Source organism: Phoxinus phoxinus, assembly GCF_949152265.1.
Source record: "Phoxinus phoxinus genome assembly, chromosome: 21".
Taxonomy (NCBI): Eukaryota; Metazoa; Chordata; class Actinopteri; order Cypriniformes; family Leuciscidae; genus Phoxinus; species Phoxinus phoxinus.
Genome location: NC_136896.1, coordinates 26398376 through 26425959, shown reverse-complemented (window position 1 = coordinate 26425959; position 27584 = coordinate 26398376). Strand labels below are relative to the sequence as shown.

Sequence of the window (27584 nt, the reverse complement as noted above, 5' to 3'; positions counted from 1 at the left end):
AAGAGGGCAGACAAGTGTAGCAATTTCATTCTCCGAGTTGCATTGTTAGCTTTCCCCCCTCAGCCAGACGGTGGGGCAGTTAATGAGGTGAAATGAAGCCCCAGCTGGTCATCCGTTGGGAAGCATCCCGATGATGTTATAAGGGCTTTGAAGAAGAATCATGCGGTAAACACCAGAGTATCATGTTCTGTGCTGATGAAGTATAGAGGTAAAGCTGCAGTAAGTTAAACTATAGTGTTGTATTTAATCATCACTGGACAGTGAGAGGCTGCAGTAAAAGCACATCAACAAAATACAGCAGTGATGTTGATATATGAAGTTAAAAAGATCCTTAGAAGAATATTTTCAGTAGTGTTAAATGTGAGACACATACACACACACACACACACACACACACACATGCACGCACGCACGCAACACACGCACGCACACACACGCACATCCAACCCATAAGATATCCCTTAAATCAGAGGGAAATTATAGGTGAATACACTGACGTAGAAGCACTTGATCTGGTTGTAAGCCTAACTTGACACAAACTGTAAACTTTTCCCTCAAATCTGATTGGTTGAGAGTGTTGTTCAAAGCAGGATCAACAAAGGTGTTGCTCCTGGGACTGGAACATGTTGTACTTGGTGAAATCACATTCACCAAACTTGACCTAAAAGTGACTTTTTGGTCAAATTCAATATTTTGTGTTTCACAATAGATGTTTACAGTGATTTTCACTTTGCTTCTCTTATTTAATGACACCAACTTTACTTTTGACATTGCAGGAATATAATAATAATAACAGATGACAAGTTGAAACTCAAAAGTAGATGTAATTAATGTTAAACGATGCTAAACTTTTTTACAGTGTATCTTAAACAATATAAAAAGCACGTTTAGTGTTTTATGAAATGTTTGTTTAAATAAGCCTTTCACAAAAAGGTTTGCAAACTACTAACCACTGAGATATCGATGAGAAAACAGCTAAGGTTGCACATTTTTCTGTGGCAGTATGTATTTAATTTGATATCTAATTTGCACATTTTAGGAGTTTAAATAGCTAAACAATCTAAATAATGAAATTGGGGAAAGTTTCTTTGATTAAGGTAAAGGAACTGTTATTGAAAGTATTGTTGAAATGTGCTCATGTGCTCGTGAAAGGTAGCGCACACAGCGGTTGTTGCAGGTGCGCGCTCGAGTCTTTCCCCATTGGCTCGTCTGAGAGCCGCGAGCATGTTGCTCTCACAGCGCGTTCACTGCGCGTTCATGGCGTTCCACTCGCGCTCGACGCGCTCCACAGCTGCGACTGACGTATTTGGTCAAAAAAATGAATCCCCTGTGAAACTTCGTCTCCCGAATGTGATGTCTGCAGACGCCGTGGGTGTTTCCCCGCTCCTGCCTCCGGTATAAGTAATCTGGAAGCACGCCGGTGGATTGGCGGCGAATTTTGGCGACATTGTCACGGAACATACGAGCAAAAGCGGTTTGTTTTAATTTCATGACCGAAAACTGACCGTTCGCCAAGTTGGTAACGGCTGCGGATCGTTAACTGTGGGGAGAAATGGGCACTTTACGCGATCTCCAGTACGCGTTACAGGAGAAGATTGAAGAATTGAGACAGAGAGACGCGCTTATTGATGAACTGGAGTTGGAGCTGGATCAGAAAGATGAACTCATCCAGAAGCTTCAGAATGAGTTAGACAAATACCGATCAGTTATAAAACCGGCAACGCAACAAGTCCACAAGCAGAGTGTCCTTCAAGAGCACCAGAGGACCAAGAGACAGGCGATCTCAGCCGAACCTACAGCCTTTGACATTCACGAACTCAGTCATGTCACCCTGCCTTTCTACCCAAAGAGCCCACAGTAGGTGCCACTTATATCTCATCAATGTTGTTCTGAAGGTGTCCATCAAATTAACCGGAATAAAGTGCTGATGATTTGCATTACTGATGTCATTATGCATATGCAATTGAGCTGTTCTCATTTGTGATCTTGTCACTTGAGTTCTGTGATGCCAGTATAATCATAACCATCCATCAAACCTATATCCGACCATACCTTCATTGCTTTACTAATGTGATGTATCATGAAGATAGGCACACAACCTGTTGATTCTGTTGATCAACTTTTGAAAGGGGAAAAAAGTGCATATTCAAATGCAGATTATGCAGTTCATGCACAGCGTTTTCTGAAGAGAACGGGCACATTTCAAAATATATTATTTTCTGCTTTCATCAATATTTTATTAGATTAGATTCAACTTTATTGTTCTTGCAAGCATCTAACCAGACACGTGAGTTGTAATAGAGCATAAATAAATAATGGTAAAGTGCAAATAAGCTTCAATTGACAGTGTAAATGATCAATTTAGTGCAAAAGACATGATGACATCATTCAGTTTAGAATAGTATAATGTGCAAAAATGCAATAAGGGGAAAAGTATGAGACCATCTGGGAACCAAATCCTGGAAACAAACTGGAAGTTTAAGCATTTTGAAAAATGGACTGTAAATCATAGAGATGTACATTGAAGAATAAAACGATTCTCCATCAAAAACTCTAAATAATAAGCGTATTTGTGACATTGATCACTTGAACTCTTCGTATGTCATTTTATTGCTTCCATTGAAGCGGAATGTCTCAAATCATGCTATCAGTCACACAGGCGTACATGTTCAGTGAAACATATGAAATGCACTCAACTGGAAGGCAGACTATCTTTGCACCAGTGAGAATCTTTTCATCTTCTCCTCAGCTGCATCTCTATAGCAGTATTATCCAAAAGCCTCCCTTATTCACCAGCGATGCCATCATTTCTTCTGCAACTTATCTCCCCCCTACACTCTTGTCTTTTGTCACAGATTGTGAGCATTTCAATACTCCTTGTGTTTATGTCTGGCGAATATTTACTCTTGTTGCTGAGTGGATCTTGGTCGAGAGCCAGATGTCTACCATCTTTGTGAAGATAATATCACTTTCTTTGTGCTGGTATTCAGGAACACTGGTGGTACATGCAAGACTGATTTCACTAAAACAATTACTGTGCTTGAAACAATTTGATGATTCATGCCCTTATAGATTTATGTTTTATTACCCATTTATTACTTTATTAATGAAAGGCTGGATGTGCAGAGGGGTATGAAACATGGATATACATTTTTTTTACAACAGGTTTTCCATAGCATTGAGCATGATAGAAATGACATATTGAAGGTGTTTAAAAGGGCATGACATGGATTTTTAAAAGTATTTGTTTGAGTTTTTTGCACACACAAAAAAATCAACAAAACAAACATATAGGAGGAAAAGCAAATATTTTCTTCCCTCATTCTAACCCTCTGTCTGAAATGATCCGGTTTTAAGGTCTTGTCAGTAAATGACCACTGCTATGATTGATTTGCTAACGTCATTGCATAGAAAACAGTATAAAGCCCACTTGCAGTTAAGTGTTTTGAAAACATTATCCAAACCATCAATTACAAATAAAGCATTACTTATACGTTTTGTGATGCAGCTGGTGTCCGGTTCAATATAACTGACTGCTTCATATGTCAACAAGTTTCTTTGCAAACTCTTCATTTCACTGTTCCTCGCTGACAAAACAAAATGCTCCGAACAAACATATAATCCTTTATGCGATCCTGGGCGCCATTAAAATAAACCATCCACTTGTTTCTGAATGGTATCCTTCTGAAGTCTTTATAGAGACACAAACAAGCTGTTCAAACTGGACGTATCAAAGCAAACGTTCTTTCACTCTTCCATTTGTCCTGTTGTCGACAGACTCAAGTGCGTTGAGCATATCAGAAACTGAACGCGCATCTGTATACTGCGTCCGGTTTTGACAGCGTCAGTGATTAAAATGGGTTCTATTTTTTTTTGATGCGACGGTCGATTCATTGTAGGCAAGTGATTCAAAAATGTAATATCTATTAAGATATGTATAAATGTCATATTATTACATATATATATATATATATATATATATATATATATATATATATATATATATATATATATATATATATATGTATGTGTGTGTGTGTGTGTGAGTGTACAGTACATACACACACATGCTGGGATCCTTCTGATATATATATATATATATATATATATAAAACATATATATTTTATTATATAATTAATTAAAAAACCTCAGATTTATTCAAGGTGTAAGTAAAACGTTTAGGTATTTTTGACTTGATGGTTGAATTAAAGGGGCTGTATGTAGAATTCATAACATCTTGTTATTAGCGACACCAGTGGCCGTTAAGTGAAGTTCAGCCAGCAACTTAAGCACATGCTTGCACTCGTGCACAGCACACGTAACGTACAAGAGACTGAACATGATTCAATGCTCTGATATACTCCCAGGGAAGTTTAGAAGTTTAAAAAAAAAAGATATTGGAAATACCTTTGCAGCGATACTTTTAGCGAACATCCCAACGCCGTCCACACTGCTGAGAGCAACATTTGGATGGATATATAAATATGTGCTGTGCACTTTCCCCTCAATAAGAAAATAAACACAAAAAAATGACAGCGGTGAGAAAACGGCAGTTGAGAAAGAATCTGATAATTTTTGCACCAACTCTGCAAGATGTTGACAGATGAGGAAATTTAAATTAAAGTTATGATTGTTTTGTTATAAAATATATTTAAGACTATAGATCTGGTTATGTGAGACTATAGTTTAAATGAATCCCTTTTCTTTACATGACACATTGACAATATAGTACACAGCCCTTTTGGCATTTTACTGAACAGTAATTTCATGTGTCACTGAACCGTAGAGAGGTCCTCGAGAGCGTGCGTAACCAACACGTTCTTCTGATTTCCCCTGAAAAAAAGGCTTTTATAGGCAATGGATCAGGGAAGTTCTCGTAAAAAAAAAAAAGCAATGAAAGCATGGAAATTCTTACAATGCCCCATTAGATACAAATCTTTATATCGTTTATCAAAACCACATAAAACCAACATGACTACCAAGACTACATTTCTTAGAATTTGGCACATCTACTTTATCATGATCACTGTTAATTGTCATTGACCTTTTTTTTTTTTTTAATAAAGAAATAACAGTGCTACTGGTGACTCATTTTGCATTCTAGGGCATTTTCTACATTTTTGTTCAATCAAAAGCTATTTAAAATGGGAATAATATTGTCTATTCAAAAGAAAGAGTATAACCCTAGGTTTCAAAATCTGGCCATAATTGCTTGCGCAAAACATACTGCACAGATGGTTGTGTCTGGTTTTAAACAAAACATGTTTTAATAATTCGTAGTTTTTGAAACTGGGGGTTGGTTGCAATATTGACATTTGGCTTTTGCCGAGTCACCTTTATTTATATAGCGCTTTTTACAAGACAGATTGTTTAAAAGCAACTTTACAGAGATAACAGAAAAATAATGCAGCAATGTTTGTGTCTAGAAGAAAATGGCGTCATAGTCCAGCTTAAGTAAGTTCAGTGATGGTTCATTTTTCTTGTAAAAAAAGTTATTAATTTATTTCATATAAATATATAGCCGCTCTGGAGAAAACAATGATGTCATTGTCCAGCTCAGTTCAGTTCTCATATAATGATGTCAATGCAGGCAGATCAATAATATTGTGGAATATTAAATTAAACGAAAATTCAATATTAAACAATACTTTCCCCTACGGAATATTTTAAAGCACAAACATACAAAGGCTACAATTTTACTTCTTTTGTCCTTTATTGCACTGATGCACAACGCTGACCTTTCAAATCAAATGCAGGGACACCTGACATTTGTTTTAATGTTTGTTACGGGCACGGTGAGTGTCTTCACATTGTCCTCCTCCACTCTGGGGCCCCTGTTCAGTTTTGCGGAATGTATCCATCTTGCTTCCCACCAAAAGAGCATATTTTCTCCTTTTAAGGAAATCACTCAGTGTTGTTCTCCGTGTCTGGGCAGACATGAATCTTTGTTAAACAAAAGAGTGGAGAGTGGGTTAAGAGCTGTAAAAAGCATGCTGAGAGGGAAGGACTGTTAGGTAGGAGATGGCAGCACACATACTGCAAGTGTGCCAATCTACACTATCTGCCAGCCTATCTGAAGTTATTCAGCGTGGCTTAACAAAGCCATGCTCCATCTGGCCTAAAAACACTCTGGCATTCCACCGAGTGGCCTGCCATGACACCATAATGATGCCTCAAATATCAAAGACTCTGATCAAATTGCGAGGTGGTATTTTCTGTGCTTTTTGCTATGGTAACCCCCTTTGGAGCGGTAGTGTTGCCCGTCTCTGAAGACTTTGAAATCTGTCCAGCAGCTCTGAGCTCAAAGAGAAAGTTGGTTGTGATGGCTTTTTAGTTCGCGGTAATGAACATGAGGAAACAGGGGTTGACATTGATCACGGGCTAATGATTTGCCAATTTGCCTATTCCACCAGCTTCTTGTTTTTAGTCTCATTTTTTTTTTTTTTTTCAAAAGCATCGTTTTGATTTCAGTCAGCACGGTTAATTTCCTCTGGAACAGCGTGTAGGTTTCAGTCCACATGGACTTTTTTCTGGTAAATGAGCCTTTGGGAGTTGAGGAGCTAAAATTAGGCAAACATGAAGGAATTGCACTCTTGCATGAGAACACGTTTACAACATAAGATACATTATCGACGGCCTTCATTCATGTCTGTGAGATAGTGAATGTGGCCTGGGCTCTGATCATGATCTGCTAGCGGAATACTTGATTGGATTGGATTCATGATTATGGTTTAGTGATTTGGCATTCAAAATAAGTCATGATAACAACGGTCTGATATGGTGTCACGTGGGACGCTTTGAGTAGGGTAGGCAGATTTTGAGTGGAAACTTTTTCAACATGAAATTTGACCCTGTTTGCTTTTTACAATGCAATCAATTCCCAAATAATACCAAATCCTGCTTTTTAGAACTGGTTGATTACATAATATATTCAGTAATGTCGATTTGACTGGACTGAGGAAAAAAAACTGAGCTGAATAAGGACACTATTGTCTTAGGTAGAGCAGCTTTATAGCCAGTGGCGGCTCCAGAGATTTTCTGTTGCAGGTGCTATGAGGGTGCTCAACACTTAAGAGAAGGTGCTTTGAATTTTGGGGCGTTTCATTATGGAGGTCGCATCGGACCACCCTTGGTATATACACATGCGTACACGCCCGCATTAACTATACTCGTTCCGCGACTATAAGCATATATACACTGTATGTAAAAGTACTCAACGCAAGGGCTATAGACAGGAGCGCAACTACCCAGTGTCAGAGGGGTATGCAGCAACAATCCCCCCCCCCAAAAAAAATAAAAAAATAAAAAAATAAGTGTGCCATGTGATGAGTGAGTAGGAACAAGTGAGAGTTAACAGATTAAATAAGTGCAAAATTATTTAATTTTGGTAAAGCTGTGGTGAGTTGACCTCTGTCCCTCTAGGGGGGTTTGGGGGCATGTCCCCCGTTGCTTTTTAAATGTTAAATTCATCAATCTGGTGCACTTTGAGAGTTACATGTCACATGATCCTTAAGAAATCACAAAATTGTAGTTTGGTTTAACATTTCTTATTATTACCAATGTTAAAAACTGTTTTTGGAGGACATTATCTGTTCATTTTACAGACACAATGCAATGCATAATTTCAAAATACAGACAATGCCTATTAAAAATCAATACTATATAGCCTACACAATACATAGACAGTATATTGTTCCTTATATTTACATACTTTTCTTAGAGTGCACCTGTACCATTTTAAGTGATCAGTCCTCATCTGGCTTCTGTTTCCCTGTCCCCTTGTCTTTTTATTACACTCTCATTATTGTTGGTCAATGGCTGCTCATGTCCTTGTGTGAATAATAGATTGTCTCACTGTTATGTCCTCATCAAGTATGAAACGTGGAATGATTTGTCGTTAATCCCCTATTCAGCATCAGACAGAAGGAACAATTGAGGCCATATTTCTCTAGACAATTGCACGATCAAGGGGATAAAAAAAAACAACGCACGAAATGAGTTTATAATCCTGTAAGTGTTCCATTATTTTCAGTCTCATGTTCCCCTTGGAATTCATATGCATACAAACGATCGTGCATATCCGCTGCTGTCGTTATGAGTTTGATTGGAACAGTTATTAGCAGTGATAACTCAAACGCCTTATCAGCTGGTTTGAACCGTATGGCTAACAGACAAACACGATTCACATGAGGTGTATTTGGTCGTTTTTCAGATCAGTAGATCACTGATTCTTGAGTACTGGGACAAAAAAAAGTGGAAGTCTTTCGGTAACACTTTATTTCAATAGTCCGCTTTAGGCATTCTACTAACTATAAGCAACTACATGTCAACTAGCAGTCATTAGAGTATTAGACTGTCTGCTTAATATCTGCTAACACTTTATTTTGATGGTCCCTCAACAGACATACTGACAAGGGACTTTGCAAGTGCGTCAACTTATTCTACTAACCCTGACCGAACAGTAATACTCTGAGAGAGTTGATGTACAGTAGTTGCAAAGTCACTCAAGTCTAAAGTGTACTATCGAAATAAAGTGTAACCAAAATGTATCAAGGCATTATTTGGAATTATGTATTTATCATTTCTCACTAATTGTTCCAACTCAATCAATGCCAACACCATCAAAAACAAAACAATCTGCTAATTTGTTTATATTTTTACATTTTGTCATTCACTTTAATAAATTATTTTAAATTATAGGTGTTGAGGAAATGTTCATATTTTCAAATATTTTGTTTTTCTGGTGATGCTAGCTAACAGCAGAAGGAACTGCCTAAAATATTTTCAATGACACCAATCCTCAATGTGATTTCTGACTTGTGATGGAGCCTGGAATTAAACCATGCCGTGTTGATTCGTTTGGCTAGAGGAGAACCGGTCCTCCGACTGAGCCTGGTTTCACCTAAGGTTTTTTTCTTCATTCTGTCACCTTATAGAGTTTGGGTTCCTTGCCACTGTCGCCTCTGGCTTGCTTAGTTGGGGACATTTCATATTCAACAATATTATTGATCTGACTGCACTGACACTATTTGATGAGAACTGAACTGAGCTGGACTATGACATTTTCTGCAGTCCAGCTTTATATCTGAATTGAATAATTGATTATCTTTACAACAGAACTAAATCAACACTGAACTGACTTCACTTTTGTCTTTTTGTTAGCTAGATTTAAAATGAGTGTCTGCCTCCAGAACAATGCTAGGAAGACTTTTCCAGAGTTTGGGCGCTAAATAAAGGACCTACTGTTCCACACGCTCTAATTTTTTATTTTAAAAACTGGCCAGAATTAATTATATATATAGACGTGAAGGACTATAATGCGTTAACTCGCTCAAGGTCTGAGGAGCTAAACCATTTAGAGAGTAAGTAATTAGCAAGATTTTAAAATGTATGAACCAGGCTAATATGGTCAAATGAAAGACTGCTATCAAATAACACACACAGGGTCCTAACTGACATTGAAGACAGAGCAGCCATTAAGTGTTATACAGTATTGTAGGTTAAGTGCAGAGGTTTTTGGTCCTTTTTCAGAATCAAGTAGGAAATTACTAGTCGTCCAATTTTTTTATATCAACTATGTATTCCGTTAGTTTTATGAATTGGTATATTTCATCAAGCCGCGAAGAAATATAGAGCTGTTGTGGTCAATACATAGTATTAAATGCAGCTCTTTGGTCTATAACACTAATATAGAAAGACAACCACGACTGGATGAAAAGAGCAAATCAATTTGTAACTCTAATGAGAGCAGTCTCAGTATTATGATACGGTCTAAATCCTGATGGGAAATCCTTGCAGATACCACTTCTTTATATGAAGAAATATAGTAACTTGTGAGGATACTGCTTTTCCAGTATTTTTGACTGATAAGGGAGATACAAGATTGATCCGTAATGAACTAATTCTCTAGGATCAAGTTGTTTTTTAATGAGAGGTAAAAATGTTTAATCTAAAGTATGATAATGACAAGGAGTGGGTCCTGTTGTATATATCCAATTGAGTGTAGAATAATATTCAGCAAGCCAAGCCTAATAATTTGTTTATTATATCTGTTTTTAAAATTTTTTGAACATCAAGTAAATTGTTACCCTTAAATGGGTTTGGGATTTTTTAGTTTTTTTACTAGTTTGGGGAACAGACACAGTCTCAATATTAAGGTATCTAAGTTAAAGAATCTCTATGTGCTGAAATTTATCGGACTTCTGTGACGTGAGGCGGCTAGCAGACAGTCGGTTTAGCCAGTCTGTCTGCTTCCTAACCTTTCAACAGGCCAGGTCTGGACCAAAAACATGTCCAATTGTCTATGACATCTATATTATTGTCCAGACACCACTTAGACATCCAGCCATTGAGTGATGTTTGCTATCAACCTATGACAGTGGAATCAACCCTACAAATTGCTTACGGAGTAAAATAATTTAATATTCTAGTGATGATCATCTGTGATTCATTTCATTGGAGAAATGTGGTTGTTTCCCAAACTAATGGTGGGTAAAATCACTGGACATGTTTAGTCTCATATATCTCAAGAATCAGTGATTTATGTTTGGTGGGAGGCCAGTTTCATATACAAAACGCCATTGTTTGTAGCGCTGGTGCCCACATGGATGACGAATCAGAAACTGCGCTGATTGTTAATGTCATTAGTCCAGGCAGATCCACAGATATTGAGGTCTTATCATCCGCCCATGGGACATTAGTGCCCAGCAGGAGTGTGTGAGTGGTAGTAACGCAGTGTATCTGAGCAGTCATCTGTCCGCTCCACGTCCTCCTCGGACTCCAGTACTTGTGCACTCTTGCACAGATGGTCCATTTCTTGACATCATCTCTGCCACGCTGCCATTTCTAATCAAAGGAAAAAAGCAATGCAACATTTCCACAAGCAGACCTGCTTGTGCAATAGTTAAATAATCACATGTACCCATTCCACGATTAAAAAATAGATTTGTGAAAGCGAACTCTGAACGCAGTAGCACAAGCAAGGCCATCTGACATGCACTGTCAAATGAACTGTGTTGTCAATGAAAATGACTCATCACGCAAACCCAAGATGCACTCCATATGAAGGAATTCATCCATTGACGTGATGAGTTATTGATTGCATTCAAAAACCCAGCTATAGGGGATTCTCTCTGATTCTTTCAGATGTTTACACTTTTCTGTGAATAATCTCACATGCTGTGGTGTTGAATGGAGGTGTCTGGGATCTCAAGAAGAAATGAGAGATTTGCATGTGACTCAGCTTCAGTTCTCTTAGAGGAACCCAATATTTCAGATTGATTTTGCTCATGAAAATTAAAAAAATTACTCATCTCTTTTTGATTTTATAAATACAGAAAGAAGATCTCCAAAAAAACATTGATTTTTTTAAAATTGTCTAGTTTTAATGCTTTTTAAATGCTTTAACAAGTACCCAGCTAACAGGGAACATTCTTGTTACATGTTACTTGGTTTTGTGTTTCTTGGCTTTGTTATATTGACTCTTATTTTGAAATGTTGTTTATGTTTCCACTGTCTCCTGTGTGTTCTCTTCCTGTGGTTTGTTCCTGTTTACCATTGTTACCACAGTTACCCTTATTGATTATCATGACAACTGATTAACCACACCTGTGCCTTGTTAACCTTTTGTTAGATTGTTACCATAGTTACCCTTATTGATTATCATGACAACTGATTAACCACACCTGTGCCTTGTTAACATTTTGTTAGACTGTGTGTATACTGCTGTTTCTGTCTTTGTTTGTCAGTTGTTGTCTTTGCATCCAGTTGTAAAGCTGTTACATTTCCCCGTTGTAATATATTCGTCTTCCTGTTTGGACACATTTCTCATTTGTTTTATCTTGCAATGAATAGATCCTCAACTCTCCACTTCCCTGCAAACCAACAGTCCTCAGAAATTTCACTACCACTCTGCATGGTTCTCTCAAAGTTATGAACTAGCCTAATATTCATCCAGTAACATTAAATAAATGTTCTTTCAAAGTTATCTGGGTGCATTTCCCAAAAGCATCGTAAGTAGATCGTAGAACCATTGCCACCAATGCTCTCTACGATCAACTATGCTCAAGATACTTTTAAGAAATGGAGTCCAAGTCTTTAATAATGTTAGCACAAAAACAATATTTATACGTTGTTCATGGATTTTAGTGTTACTTATTTCAGAGTGTCCAGAGAAAATTGTATAAAAATTCCCCAAAAATTATATGGAATGTTCCCGTTACCAACTTTCAGAGAACATTCAGAAATAACATTTTCATAACTTAATGGGAATGGTAGCAAAACATTCATACTTGTTGTTAGCTTAGTATCAACAAAAAGTAAGGATACATACATATAGGAAACTTCATAAAAGAGGTGCATTTTATTTTACTTTTCTTTGTTTACAGTTTTTACACTCTTTGGTGGAATCAACCTAAAATTTTATTGAGTAGACTTGGTCATCTTTGGATATTTAGTTGAGTTTTTTTTTTTTTTTTACTTGATCTGTTTTTGATTTTATAAAGTAAGCAATGTCATCCTTGTTATCCACAGGTCTAAAGAACTAATCAAAGAGGCCATTCTTGAGAATGACTTCATGAAGAACCTGGAGCTGTCTCAGATTCAGGAGATTGTGGACTGCATGTACCCTGTGGAGTATGATAAAGAAAGTTGTATCATCAAAGAAGGCGATGTGGGCTCCCTGGTCTATGTCATGGAAGGTAGGTCATGTCCAAGTGTCTTTGCTTTATCCCTGCAGTATATGTTTACTTTACTGTGTTTCACTACTGTACCAGATGATTTGTATTCAGGGCTGAGTATTACTCTGATTTTACCATGTGTTCTTTGCCATAGCTTTTTAACCATGTAATACACAGTGTGGCATTGCTTTATTTTGAATTCTGAAAATGTACGGTCCATAAATAATTTGAAAAATGCATGCTTTTTTAAATTATTAAACAAAATACATGTTTAGCATAATTTACAATTATTTAGCATTATTATATAGGGTGACTTCATGTAAAATGGAATCACTTTTTGACATTGCGATTACTGTTGATATTAGTTAATTAATTCGTTAACACGAACTAACAATGAGCAATATGTTTTTACAGCATTTATTAATCTTTATTAATGTTGTTGTTAATTTTAGGTACAGTGGTTAAACATGTGTTCATGCAAATTCACAGTGTTAACTAATGTTAACAGATTGATTACGTATTTTAAATGTATTACTGCCATGGCCAAAAGTATTGGCAGTTAAATACATTTTGTGTTTCGAAAAGTTTGCTGCTCCAGTATTTGTAGGTTATTTTTTAATTTATGTATGTCACTGCCAATACTTTGACCATTGCTGTAAATGTTGAAATTAACATGAACTAAGGTTAATAAATGCTGTAGAATAATTTTTCATTGTTAGTTCATGTTAACGTAGTAAACGAATGTTAACAAATGAGACCTTATTGTAAATTGTTACTGTCAGTCTCTGTTGATGAAACATGTCATTAAAAATTCAAGAGACGCTGTGAATTTGTTCCTCATATCTTTCTTTTTTGGTTGAATAATGTGAGGAATATTTCACATGTGTCAGCTCATGGAGTTCTGGAGGAAAAGACGTTCTAATCCTAACATTTCTAGACGATTAAGCAGTTTATAGCTACAGTTTAGGCTTTGGTTTTTTTGCTCTGTGTGGATTAATTACCACTTGTAAATTAGATTTTATGAGGATACAGTTTGTAATGGCTCTCAAAGGGCCACTCCATTTTTATTTATTTTTTAAAATTAATGACTGTTATAAAAGGAAATACTCCATGTAGTAGCTCACAAATTATATATTTTTTGTAGCCACAGTAGAGGAAACGGGTTCACGCACCAGACGAGACCTGAAAATGTAAAAGTCGGTTCAGTTATTTTGGTTGTTTATAGGTTACAGCCAAACAATATGTGAACAGAACCATGTTTAGCTCTCTGAAATAGGGCTGATGCTGTTTGAACGTTGGTTTAGAACTGACCCTGAAGAGTAATAACCGTAGCCTGATTTAATGCGCTTCCAATTAAGCTTTTCATCTTCCAGCCGGCCTGTTTGAATGGCAAATTTTATGGTCTCCTCGGATCTTTTCACATCATGTAGATTTCTTTCCTCTGTTATCATGTTATTTTTCTGAGTGGTCTGTCGCAGGTTCTTATGCCGTTTGTGAAAAAATCTTTTTTGTTTTCTTGACCACAAACAAAAGTCCTATTAGATGGGTTCAGTCATTCACATGGTTGGTTTCAGACGCCACAGGGGTTTTCTGAATGCATGGCCACCCTCTGTGCTGTAGCGGTCTCTGGAAGCATTTAAAAGTTCACTTATGGCCTGTCTGAAAAATAGTCTGACGTTGATTGTGAAGTGCACCTTGTAAAAAAAAGACTTTATGGTGCTGAATTGGTCTCCAAGTTGCACTTTGAAAATATTGACCATTATTAAGATGTTTTTTTAGCTTTGAAGATGTCTCTTGAGCTGATTTCATAGTGTCTGTTTGGCCACTGATAGCATGGACATAAAACAAATCAAACTGAGTTTGCTTTAACAGTTTCAACAAGGGTCATTGGATGTGTCGCAAGAAAAAGATTGCTTCCAAAATGTTTCAGTCACATTTCAAATTCATCATCAAGCGCTGTAGAATTTTGGCATTTACAAAAATAGAGTGGAAATATCCCGTGAAGGGCTATGAATAGGTATTCAAGTGAGGCAGATGTACCATTCTGTTAAGTAGAGCCACTTGCTGCGGTGATTTTTCACGGCGCTGCACCCATGATCCACTCTTTCCTCTCCAAACTAACCCCTGCCAGTCGCCTTAGGAGGCATGCTCTTTCTTTACCTCTAAACCTTTCATTCAGCTCCCAGTAATGTACACTCTGCAGGCGGCTCACCTCATCCTGGTGTATTGTTGTCCCTGTAGAATATGTCTTGCTAGTCGCCTCTGGTGACAGAGATGCTAATTTCCTCAAATGTATTGCCTTGCCCTTGTGTCGGCCCTCTCATTTGATTCCAAAACCCATACTAATGCGTTTTTGGCATTAATCAAGTAACCTTTATTTTTTATACAGACTGTTTAAAAGCAGCTTTTTTAAAAAGCGAAAAAGTCTTTGCGAATTGTCAATTATGAAACAAATCCGATTCCGATATAATGCATAGAAGACAATAGTGTCATCATCCAGCCCGATTCAGTTAAAGTTTTGCTCTCATCTGATAGTGTCAGTGCAGTGAAATCGATAATATTCCTTAATATAAAGTGTCTTTAAAACACTTGGTATTTCATACATCATAACATTAGAAAGCAATGCAAATTAATTATAACATTTCATACATAAACATGTTATCAGTCAATGACATCCATGATTTTTTCTTTGCACTACTACTTCTAGTAGGTATAACTTGCAGGGCCGTAGTTTAAAGTTCTCCTACTAAAACATTGCTCTGTTTGTTTGAGCATCCTGACCAGCCCGGCAACAGTGGGTTAACCAATGAGGTGAGTTTGGGCGGGACTCTCTGTCCAATGGCAGGTGGAGAGAATGTTTGTGAAACCAATCAGAATGGTAGAGAGAAACACAATTCACCTTAACTGGCCAATACAGTAATCTTCAATAGGACAACAAAACTACTATTGAATGACTAGAAAATATAATGGATATTCAATTTACATGTGCCTTAATCTCTACCATCTCTTCATTTTTTATTAATATGCTGAATTAACTTCAAACAGACGCCTTTGGTTCACAGAATTTTAAGCAATTACGTGTTTGAAGCAACAGGTCACCGGGTTTTCTGGGAAGCAAATGAAAGAATTCAAGGTTAGGAACATATTAATCTGACAGCTGTTAATGAAAAACCATTAGAGATTCCTTGTGCTCAGCTTCACATATCAGATACATCTAAATACTATCAGAAATTTAGCTATATTGTCCAAATATCCTCTGACAGATTGAAATGATTGATTTACATTATTATGTTGAAATAAAATACAAATAAACTGATTTAAAGCCTTTTTATCTAATCTGTTCTTTACTAATTTGTTTGGGTTTTAAATTGGTAGTGAGGTATTCAGTTAACCTTTGTTATATTTCAGGAAGTGTAGTGGTATAGTATGTGCTTGAAGTCTGTTATCTCTTTGTGTTGTAGTGTTCTGTTTCTGTGGTGAAGCAATACAAGCCGTTTTTGTGCCTGGACATTTGTTTTTTACAGTTCTGTGGTGCTTCATGCATGGCATCAGCTGAAAGATGTGGCGAGCAGGGCGTGAGGGCTCTCTGACTGCCCCCTTCCTAGACGTTGACTCATAAAGGTCCAGGAGGGAGGGCAGATTGCAGCTGATGAATTTCAGCCTGCTTGGATTCAGTGCCATGGCAGATCCTTATCAGATGGATGTGGATGATTTGAGGATAGTTTCAGTGATGCCACTGTAGAACTGGGCCATCACTTCCAGTGGCAGGTTGAAGTTCTTGAACTTTCTCAGGACTTTGCCGACTTCCTCTTTAATAGGGATGTTCATATTGACTAGTTGGTGGGTTGCCTGACTATTATAATTTTACTACAAGACTGTGATGACCAGAGTTGGGTGTAACGCGTTACAAAGTAACTGTATTCTAATTACTTTCCGTGACAACGCAGTAATGTAGCTCATTACATTTAAAATAAATGTAATTTGATTACAGTTACTGATGTCAATAAAATTAAGTTACTTGCGTTACAAAGAAAAAATATTTGCGGGGCTATTATATCTCTTTCCTCGATTTACTGTAGCTTATATGTAAAACGCATTTGCAGCAGCACAGCTAGCACATTGATCATCTGAATCACCTATAGGCTGTGCTGCAGCAACTGCACACCCAATGGCGCGGGCCGAGGGGCGTGGCCTTAGCCTATAATAGCCCCGCGAATTCGCCATTATAGCAGGGGTTTAACGACTGAAGCTAAACCTCTCCAGGTTACTATGGTGCGGCTGGCTACGCAATACTCATTCCCTATCTCAGGGAACTGAGGTTACGACAGTAACCGAGTAATTCCCTTTCGAACAGTCACTTCGTATTGTGTTGCTATACGCAGTGGGGACGCCATGCAAACCGCTGCACCATAAATACTGTTTTCAAGTGTTAGCAATTTAAAGTATTTTTTCCTGTCTTTAATGCACACAACACAGTTAGTACAAGCTAGCACACACATACAGTGCATGTTACACACAGCAAGGAATGTTGTAGATAAGACATACTGTAGACATTTAAAAAGACTACAGGTTTCATTGTTAGGCAAGTTTATGTTAAGAATGTTAAGTTCTAGAAATGCATTGGATCTTTAAGTCAAGTTGCTGTTTATATATTTCTGTAATATTTTTCAGTCAATATTAAATTACGGAAAGAACTGAGTTTCACTTTGTAGTGTATTCTTGTAGGTTTAATAGGTTTTCAATGTAACTTGAAAGTAAAGTTACTTTTTTTGAGTAACTTACCCAACACTGGTGATGACACATTTCCACAGATGTTGACATAATACATCTAGCAATTTTTATAAATCACTACTTTGTGTTATATTACATCAGCATCAAATTACACAAAACTAGTTAATACAGCGGCTGAGAGAGTGACAGTAAATTTAGCTTAAATACAAAAGAGCCGACAAACTGCTAACTTGCAACGTTTCAACCCCAAGGTCTTCGTCAGGCATACAATACCTTTGCAAGTTAATATATGTCTCTGGTAGCATAGCATAGCAGCGCAGCGGACTGGTTCTTTTGTATTTTTGCTAGGTTTCTTTTTGATCAAGCTCCTGTCTAAGTGATTATGTGTGTGTGCATGCTACTTTGAATTAATCTTTCTCTCTTCTAACCAATGCAATGCAATCTCTCAATATTTATGTTGTTAAGTCATAGAAATGCTATTGTGCAAAACATTTTAAGTCATAAAATGTTTTCTCTTTTCTGTAGTTTCCATTCACCTTTTCCCAACTATGACTACTTCTGCTTTGGAGAACCTTGAGAATGTGAAAATGGTTCATTTAAATGTTTTATTTAATATATATAAATGCTGTTTTGACTGGACCTTTGGTGTTGTCATGAGACAAATCTCTACTGTCTTTAGATCATTCAGCTATAAATTCTGACTGCACAAGGACACCTGGTGTTTCACTTCCTTCCTATAAACAGATCCGGTGTTGTCGCATATTAGGCCAATCAGCGTCATGTTATCTGCAAATTTGAGGATCTTAACAGAGGATTCCTTCGAGGTGCGGTAATTTGTTTAGAGAAGAGAAGTGGAGACGGCAAACTGCCTTCTATTAATCCAGGACTGGTAGACAGACAGTGTACTTCCTGTTGTACTTTCTGTCAGTGAGGAAATTAGCATCATTACATCAAACATCACGTCTTCCTGATGTTTCTTTTCTTTGTGCGCAATGTGTGTATTGGTGATATGAATGTAGCGTTGTCTACGTTTAAGCATGGTAGCTTTAGCTTTAAAAGTTAATCCTTTAAGCAGACACTTTTTGACAATACACACTTGGAAACAGAAGAACCAATCAAGCAGATTGCTGAGGTTAAGTGAGTTGTGCTCAGAGGTGGTAGGAAAGGTTATGATCTTAATAAATCTCCAGCCTGTGGGTCACTTCTACTGGGGTTAAACATGTAGGGCCCTATTTTAACGATCTGAAACGCAAGTATCAAACACGAAACGCAAGTAACTTTGTGGGCGGATCCCAGCGGGATTAAAGACTCTTGTGCCTGATGCAAATCTAAAATGTGTTGGTCTGAAGTAGCTTCATTATTCATGGGTGTGGTTTGGGCGTAACATGAAATAAACCAATCAGAGCATCATCTCACATTCCCTTTAAGAGCAGGCACGCTTGTTCCATGGCGGATTGCTTTTATAACGGCGGATTTGCCAGCGCACGCCAGGAGCGTTCACAGCCGAGGAGACCGACGTTCTCGTCAGGGCCGTAAAACACAGAGAAGTGACATTGTAAGGGGATGATGGGAAAAAAACACCCAAATTAGCTTCGGTTAAACAGGGGTATAATAATTTGGGTAAATGTGTAAGCTAGATTTATGCCTATTTTTTTCACATCTTCATGGACAATGATTTCCCTCGTGTGTTAATATTTCTCCTTGTAATAATGTATGATTTGCAAAAATGAAAACTGCTGCGTCTGTTTAGATGAGAGAATCAAAGTGTATGCGCGTTATTCACACGATACATTATGGCCAAGCACGCGCCCTTAAAATAGCATATGAGTAACGCGCAACGCGCCACTGTCTTTAGACTAGGTTTTTCCTGGTCAGTGGTGGAATTGTTTTCTCAAACTGCAAAATAGCACCAGGGAACTTTTGCGCCGGAACACGCCTCCTTTTTTCGCTGAGGACAAAATTGTGTTTACACATTAGGCCAGTAGGAAGGAGAGTACTGTGTGTAAGGAGAGTGGCTGTTCCAACACATTCGATCACATGAGCGTCTACACTACGAAAGCAATCTTGTCGAATGCGTTTTTGACTACCTCTGGAAGTGGTCAAAAGTGGACAAGCTCAAAACTTTTTAGACCCTATTTAGAACTGTATTTTGTGCCATACACTTTTGATCCGATCAACCGAAACGCATCCTAATACCAGAAAGTCTTAAGCCTTTTTCTTGGCGCTTCTTTTCATATAGAGTTTGATTTGCATCCAGACAAAAAAATTAATTAAAACAGATTGTTGCAACTATTCCCAGACAGTCGAAGTGTTTAACAGTTGGTCAATTAGTTACAATTTAAGTAAACTGCCATTAAAATCACCTCCATGTTGTTTTAGAAGAAGACCAGCGTTTAGGTATCAGGCTTCTCTCAGGGCCGTCATCTGTGGTTTCATGCGTCACACTAAAGCTTTATTAGAATTCACTGATGTTCTGCCAAGTCATACCAATGATGAGTAGTGCTGGATTATAAAACATGTTTCAGGATGACCATACGTGACGTAAAATAATGACAAAATTTTGCGCAAGATCTCCTTTCCTGCTTACGTAGGGTGAGGAGTTGGCAAGAGACCCACTACATTTCCAGCACGCAAGTAAGTGTGATCCAAACAGGAAAAGCCCCCCTTGACAGAAGCGATGATGAAACTGAGCTATACTTAGCCATGTGAGATGTGAACACTGAGAGGATGACTTGCCACATTTACTTTTAGAAAGACGCAGATGCAGCGGATCTCTGCTCTAGAAAACAGCAAGTAACAGTTTCACCAGTCTTCGGCCAAACTGCCACAAACTGTCCCTGCATGCCGATGGTTGCATAGCAACCACATGAAGGCTCACCCGGGGTAGTTTATTTACATCCGCATTAAAATACTGTGCCCCACAAACCCAGCATGTGGTATAACTATGTGGAGCACGATATGTGTGAATATGGTGAGAAAACATGTTAGCTGTCTGGGAATCTCACTGTTTAAGTGACAGATCCAATTCCAGGTTACTGTGAAAACACATGAAGAAGCTCATTCATTTTTTTTCTCTGATTGGTTTGCACATACATTCTCATGTAATTTGTTGCATGATGTGGTAATTCATCTCCAAAATGGAAATTCTGTCATTATTCACACTCATGTTGTTACAAACTACTCCTGTTATTTTCTCCATGGAATGTCAATGAAGGTTTTTAGTAAAAATTATGATAACTGACTTAAATTTCAGTCTGTTCTCACATAAAAGCACCCAAAAACCAAAAAGTTAAAGGGGTACTTCAGCCAAAAATGGCTGTTGTCTTCCCTTTTGCCAAATAGGTAAGAACTTCAACACCCATAATGCATTAGGCACGTTGCCGTCCAAGGCCACCCCCACCAGTCTGCTATGGATATGCTTACCAGAGTAAAATACTGCCTTGCTTCAGTAGGAAATACTACTTAGCAAACTTTTAGTCATAATTGTGTTGACTTGTATTGTTCCAAGAATTCAAAGAGTGAAAGTTTAGTGGGACGTTATTTTTGGTTTCCAGTGAAGGCACCTGTATTTTAGGCCAAACAGAGGGGAAAAAAATTTAATAATCTACTGTTCTGTCAGTTCTAGACCGTTTTTTAGTGGGGCTTTAGCCCCCCCGTCTGTCATCTCAGCCCCCCCTAAAACTATAATAACCTATCTGAAAGATTGGGCGAGTATTGCTTCAATAAAGTTTATAATTTTCATGTGTTTTTAAGTCTTAGCAGTTAAAACGTTCAAGTGATTTTAAGCCATTCAAGCGCAAGACACTGTGAAAGTAACTTAATTCGGTACTCACGTGCTGTGATAGATAGTTTCTGTGCGCACACAGAAAGCCAACCTCTCAGACAGCACATGAATACACACAAAATTATGTCAAAATGTCCATTTTGATGAGTATCCACGTAAACACTTAAGTGATCGAAAACAGTTACAAAACAATATCGGATGTGTGTCAATATAACATATCCATGCATTAGTTCTTAAAGTGCTCATACAGTGCTATGCATAAGTTTAGGCACCCATGCTAAAGTTGACTAAAAAGAGGAATAAAAAATCATCTTTTGGAAATTGAACTTAATGCCTTAATTTAAAAAAATAGGAAAAATCCAACCTTTAAGGACACCAATTTTCTTTGTGAATGAATAATGTATCGTAAATGAATAAATGTTCTTCCTTAAAATACAGGGTGCATAAGTTTGGACACCCCTATGTTAAATTCCCATAGAGGCAGGCAGATTTTTATTTTTAAAGGCCAGTTACTATATGGATCCAGGATACTCTGCATCCTGATAAAGTTCCCTTGGCCTTTGGAATTAAAATATCCCCACATCATCACACACCCTTCACCATACCTGGAGATTGGCATGGAGTACTTTCCATAAGATCATCTCTCAATGCAAATCAAACCAGCTGTTAGGCTAACTGAAATAAAACCATGCCAATCTCCAGGTATAGTGAAGGGTGTGTGATGATGTGGGGCTATTTTAATTCCAGAGGCCAAGGGAACTTTATCAGGATGCAGAGTATCCTGGATCCATATAGTAACTGGCCTTTAAAAATAAAAATCTGCCTGCCTCTATGGGAATTTAACATAGGGGTGTCCAAACTTATGCACCCTGTATTTTAAGGAAGAACATTTATTCATTTACGATACATTATTCATTCACAAAGAAAATTGGTGTCCTTAAAGGTTGGATTTTTCCTATTTTTTTAAATTAAGGCATTAAGTTCAATTTCCAAAAGATGATTTTTTATTCCTCTTTTTAGTCAACTTTAGCATGGGTGCCTAAACTTATGCATAGCACTGTAAACCTTATATTTCCTAAGTAAATGGACTTAGTCCCCCTGTATCATTTTGTCCCTTAAAGGGGTGGTAAAGTATGATTTCACTTTTCTAACTTTAGTTAGTGTGTAATGTTGCTGTTTGAGCATAAACAACATCTGCAAAGTTCCAACGCTCAAAGTTCAAAGCAAAGGAAGATATGCTTTTAAAGAAAAGGACTACAACAAACGGCTGGTAGGGACTACACAAGAGCCCGTCTACGGAGAGCATGTTCACTCCCTATTAAGTCTTATTGTACCGAATTTTGGTTGTAGTTCCACCAGAGTTCCACTGGGGGCGATCACCCCCGAGTGCAAAATGAATGGGAGTCTATGGGGCTAGACGGCTAAATTTGTCCCTTTCAGCCGATTGCCGTTGAGAAATCTCAGATTTGATTGTAGGTTTGGCAAGTTCAACATGGGTTATAGGTCGAAAATTGAATGAACGAGTACTTATGTCCTTTCGATTTCTTACAGGTTAAGTTGTTGTTGCCCATAACACGCTAGCATTCTGCTAATGAACGCTGATTGGTCAGTGAAGGACTGGTTACGACCAGAGATACCGCTTGATGGCATCGTGGTATCTGAAGCGGGAACAGAATGTATTCTAGCAGAAACTCTTCTAGCCCGTGTATTTACCTGTGTCAGCTGTGCTGGCGATGCCTCGAGAGAAAAGAAAGTGCAGAGCGCGAAAGCACCACAGTGACTGAAGGATTGCCGTAAAGCAGCATCTCTGGTCGTACGATGTGTATGACGTCATTGACATTTTGAAAGACTTTTTAAAGCAAATAAGTGACTCTAAAAAATCTAACACCCAGCAATGTGCAATTTCTTTGCATCTCATTTCGAATACAACATTCAAATTACTAGACAAAAAATTATATCTTGAGAAAAGTGGATTTTGAGGGGTATAGCTCCATAGACCTCCATTCATTCTGCACTCGTCCTGTGAGCGCCCTCATATGGAATCAGAGTGGAACTGCAACCAGTCAGAAGCCGGAAGTGTAGCGAGAGTGAACCTTCTCCCCTTATTGGACATTCTCTGGACTACACGACATTCCTCCTGGGTTAGTGACATCACCCCCGCCCCCGGGAACACGCGGTCCATGTTGAGAAGAGGAAAAGTTGTTGTAGTCGAGCACATTTGAGAGTCAGCTCAAACTTTAGCATCCATCTTTTCACATGCAATACACAGTCACTCTGTGTGCATCTCACAACAGTTCCTATACGAGCGATTTATAGATTATCATGACAGAATATGCTAATTGAAGATAGTTAACTCCACATCAGCAACATAAATTCATCAACTAACCATTCAGAGACGTCCTGTTGGATTTTACATGTCACTTCTTCTTGAGTCTCTCCATCTTTGTCTGACTCCGTTTTAACATTAAAGGCAGAACAGTTTCTGTCATTTTAGTGTGTCTGCGTGAGGTAATCGCAGCTGCTAACACACACTAGCTCTTGAAACCCCACCCTCTGCAGCAGCTCATTTGCATTTAAAGGGCCAGGCACAAAATGGTGCGTTTTTGCAAACCCTCAAAAAGTGACTTTAACATGCTATATAAAAATATCTGTGAGGTATTTTGTGCTAAAACTTCACACACACACTCTGGGGACATCAGAGATTTATTAAACATCTTGTGAAAATGGCATTTTACCACCCCCTTTAAAACTCACCTTTAATCACCCCCACTCACTCACGCCAACTCAGAGATCCACTCCACCTTTCAGATGCAACATTTATGGGAGGAGAGTCAATTTACTGGTATTTGCGCCATTATTTACTTCCCAAAAAAAGCATGTCTTATGGAAATGATCCGGCTACGTCTGTTCTTTAATTTGCACATCATCAGTAGATCACGCACTGAACTTCCCTCTTCCCATCTGCACTTTTATGGGATTGTGCTCTCACGCCAATTTGCCCTGTTTAGTAATTCCGGCCCTAGGAATTATTAGGAATTGGGACAATGCATCAATGAAGATGAAGTAAATCATTTAGTGAGCCAGAAATTTTGTACGTTTTGGACACTATGACCTTGACTCATGTTAAGAAAGAGAGAGTAGTTTCCAGCCCAGATGAATGTTCCTCTGTGATTTATTCTTTATTCCAGTCGAGATGATATCAGGGTAGAGGGATAATTTTCAAAATGAAAATTGGGTCATCATTTACTCACATGTCGTTCCAAACTTGTATGTCCTTCTTTCTTCTGTGGAACATTTAGGTTTGGAATGACAAAAGGGTGAGTAAATGATGGCATAATGTTCAGATTTGCTGTCTCTTTAGACCCCTTGAGCCTTCATTGAAGACGGACTACTTTTTCTTTTATGCCACTCTATTGTCTGATAAGCCCAACCGCATTCAATGTTTTGCGGTAACTCCATTAGTTAGTCAAGTCAAAGTACACATTTTTTCAAAGCAGCTTTACAGAGATAAACAGGAAAATGATTCAGTTGTCACATGCAAGATGAAGAAGATGAAGATGGACTGAAGACAGGATATACATATAAACAAGGTTTATTTAAACAAAAAGGCAGACAGGCGTTCTGAACATAAGTGTAAAATCAATGACGCAAACATAATTCAATTCTGCTGTAAAGAAGCTCTCAAAGACAATAGTAAACAGTCATTAAACAGTTGAGAATATAATTAATAAATTAATCAGATCAATGTTGATTTATTTCCGTTCAATAACTGTGTAAAGTACATCAACAATGAAATTAGTTAATGCATTAACTAACATGAATTAACAATGATCAATATATTTCTTACAGTATTAATACATTTTTGTTAACATTAGTTAATAAAAAAAATAAATAATAATTTTTAGTTCACGTTAGCTCAGGTCTGATAAATAATAGTACCAAATACAACATTTGATTTTAAGGCGAGACACGGCAGGCAAAAACATCGTGTTTTTTTCACTGGTCAATTTTGAGATTTTGGCCTATTTGTCTTCTTTCAGACGTGTGGTGAAAAAAAGTCCAAAAATACACATTTAGGTCTTTATTTTACTACACTTTGTCTATTTGCGTCTTTAGATTTCTCCGAAATTCAACAAAAGTTGGCGTTCTAAATCAACGCGCTGCTCCACGATCTCTCTCTGCTTCCTTTACTCACACATTGGACACACCGTTGGACAGCTCTCTCTCCTGTACAATGCTGTCGGATCCAAATATGGTCATTTCCTTTTTAACAGCAACCAATCGGGAAAGTAAAATGGGTATTTAACTCTAAAAGCGAAATCTCATTGGCTGATGTCAATTTCTGACAACGTGATTGGTTCAGATGCATCACGTGACGTGCTCTGACATTTAGATGTGTGTTTTTGACTGTTTTTCTACTCAGTTAAAGGCCATAAATGCTGTGTTATAAGTTTTGATGTGATTTAGGTGGTTTGTATTGTTGTTGCTAATGATGTGACAAGATATTGTGTCTGTAAATAGTTGTTTCCACTAAAAAAGTATGAATTTTTACACTACAAATCTTTAAATGCCTTTTTCTCAAAATGAGTTTTTTGTCATTCTCCAGTGACACATCTCAGCATATGTAGCACCGATGTACACCAAACTTTCCAGTTATACACTTAGCAGTATTCTGAAGATATGTTCAGAGGGATTTGTTAATAAATCATTCCTGGCCTGATTTATGTGACATTTTAATAAAAAAAATGGCGAAAATCGATTTTTTTAAGGCTATGGACAGTATATTTTGATTTCCTAGGTAATAAAAGCATATATCCTGAAATCCCTCTGAACATCTTTTTTCATCTTGTGTGTAATCAAAATGAAAAAAGAATTTTGCACCTGGCTTTATCATATGTTCAGATCTTTCTACCGAAAATATATGCAAAATTGCGCATATTTAATGAGATAATGCCTAATTTGCATAATTAAACATACAAATTTCAAAAACTTGTAATACATTTTTTTATGAACTTGTAAGTAATCAACTGAGGAAGTTTCATGGTGTTATCTATTATTTAAAAATGTTACCCTATTCACCTGTAGTGTCTCGCCATAATGTATTAGTAAATGTTGAAATCAACCAACTAAGATTAATAAATGTTTTAGAATGATTTTTGTTTGTTAAATGTAACAACTATTAACTAGTGTTAACAAATGAAACCTTAATGTAAAGTGTTACCAGTTTTCCTTGTGCAAATTCACCACCCAATCTCTGTTGTTGACCTGCATTGCGTAGATGTGTATACCACTTTAATTTTATTGAATACATTTATCCGTCAGTTATTAAATTACTTAAAATACATTGTTTACTTGAAAAACAATAAACAAAAACAATTCCTAAAAACAATCTCATAGAAATTATATCTGTTAATTTCATGAACGAGGCTCAATCAGTGTATGCTGCTTTCCTTTCCTACTGTAATATTGAATAATTTAATAAGTCAGACTGTAGCAAGTTGTTGATGAGCAGGAAACAGAACCTGGGGTGCCGCAGCAAAACAATTTATACACTTCCAAAACAGATGAATTAGTTTTGAGAGACTTCTGGGGTGAAGACACTCATGGGAACTGTAGATGCGGTTTGATGAAGATTTTCAAGTGTTTAAAGTATATGTCATACCATTTTGTAATATTTCAGACCGAAGTGGGCGGTGTTTGGCTTTTGGTGCTAGACTAGTTGGTGTGTGGGAGTTGAATATTGCAGACTGGACTTTATTGCAGTACTAGATCCGACCTCATCTTTTCATGCTCGGATTGACTCATAATTGATCGGGCCAATGTGTGAGACCTCCTTCTCGAGGATCAAGTGTCAATTAAAGAGACTTTGTCAACTGCAGGCACCGCTAATGTAAAGGTTAAATCCAAAGGCATGAACGTTTTGCAATCAAATGAAGAGTAAATCTAGCCTAAAGCTCTGCTACGGGTAATGCTCTGGAGGTGTCAGTGAGAGCAGGCGGACTGGAACCCAAGAAATATTGCTTGTTTTAGTATTCACAAAGATCCCCCATATTTTGTGAATTATGTTCTTCATTGTGCTTGGAGACCGAGATGATGCCAGCTTATTTCAGGTTTCTTTAAAACCTTGAAACCAGACTACTTAAACTTCATTTACCCCCATGAACTATATATTATGTGACACAAAGTGTTATGCAAGCATTTATTCAGAAGATGTCTGACCTTGTCCAACTATGAGACTGTTTTGTTGAAGCACCAGTGAATTATTTTTTTGAAGGAAGACATTTTTCAGTGCTGGAAGAACAAGATTTTACTGCCACATTTTATATTAACCTTTTAAATGCAGCTAATTATAGTTGTATTATTCATACAATTGTCATAATGATCACAGGCT

General features: G+C 37.5%; 1 protein-coding gene across 1 annotated transcript in view; it reads left to right on the top strand.

Moving 5' to 3' along the window:
• Positions 1-1321: 1321 nt before the first annotated feature.
• The window catches only part of prkg1 (protein kinase cGMP-dependent 1), a 146052-nt gene continuing 119789 nt past the window's right edge, over positions 1322-27584 (top strand). The window contains exons 1-2 of the mRNA XM_079594984.1: positions 1322-1857; positions 12533-12699. Coding sequence (XP_079451110.1) covers positions 1553-1857; positions 12533-12699 — 472 coding nt within the window. The 5' untranslated portion in view covers positions 1322-1552. The remainder of the gene's footprint in view (positions 1858-12532; positions 12700-27584) is intronic.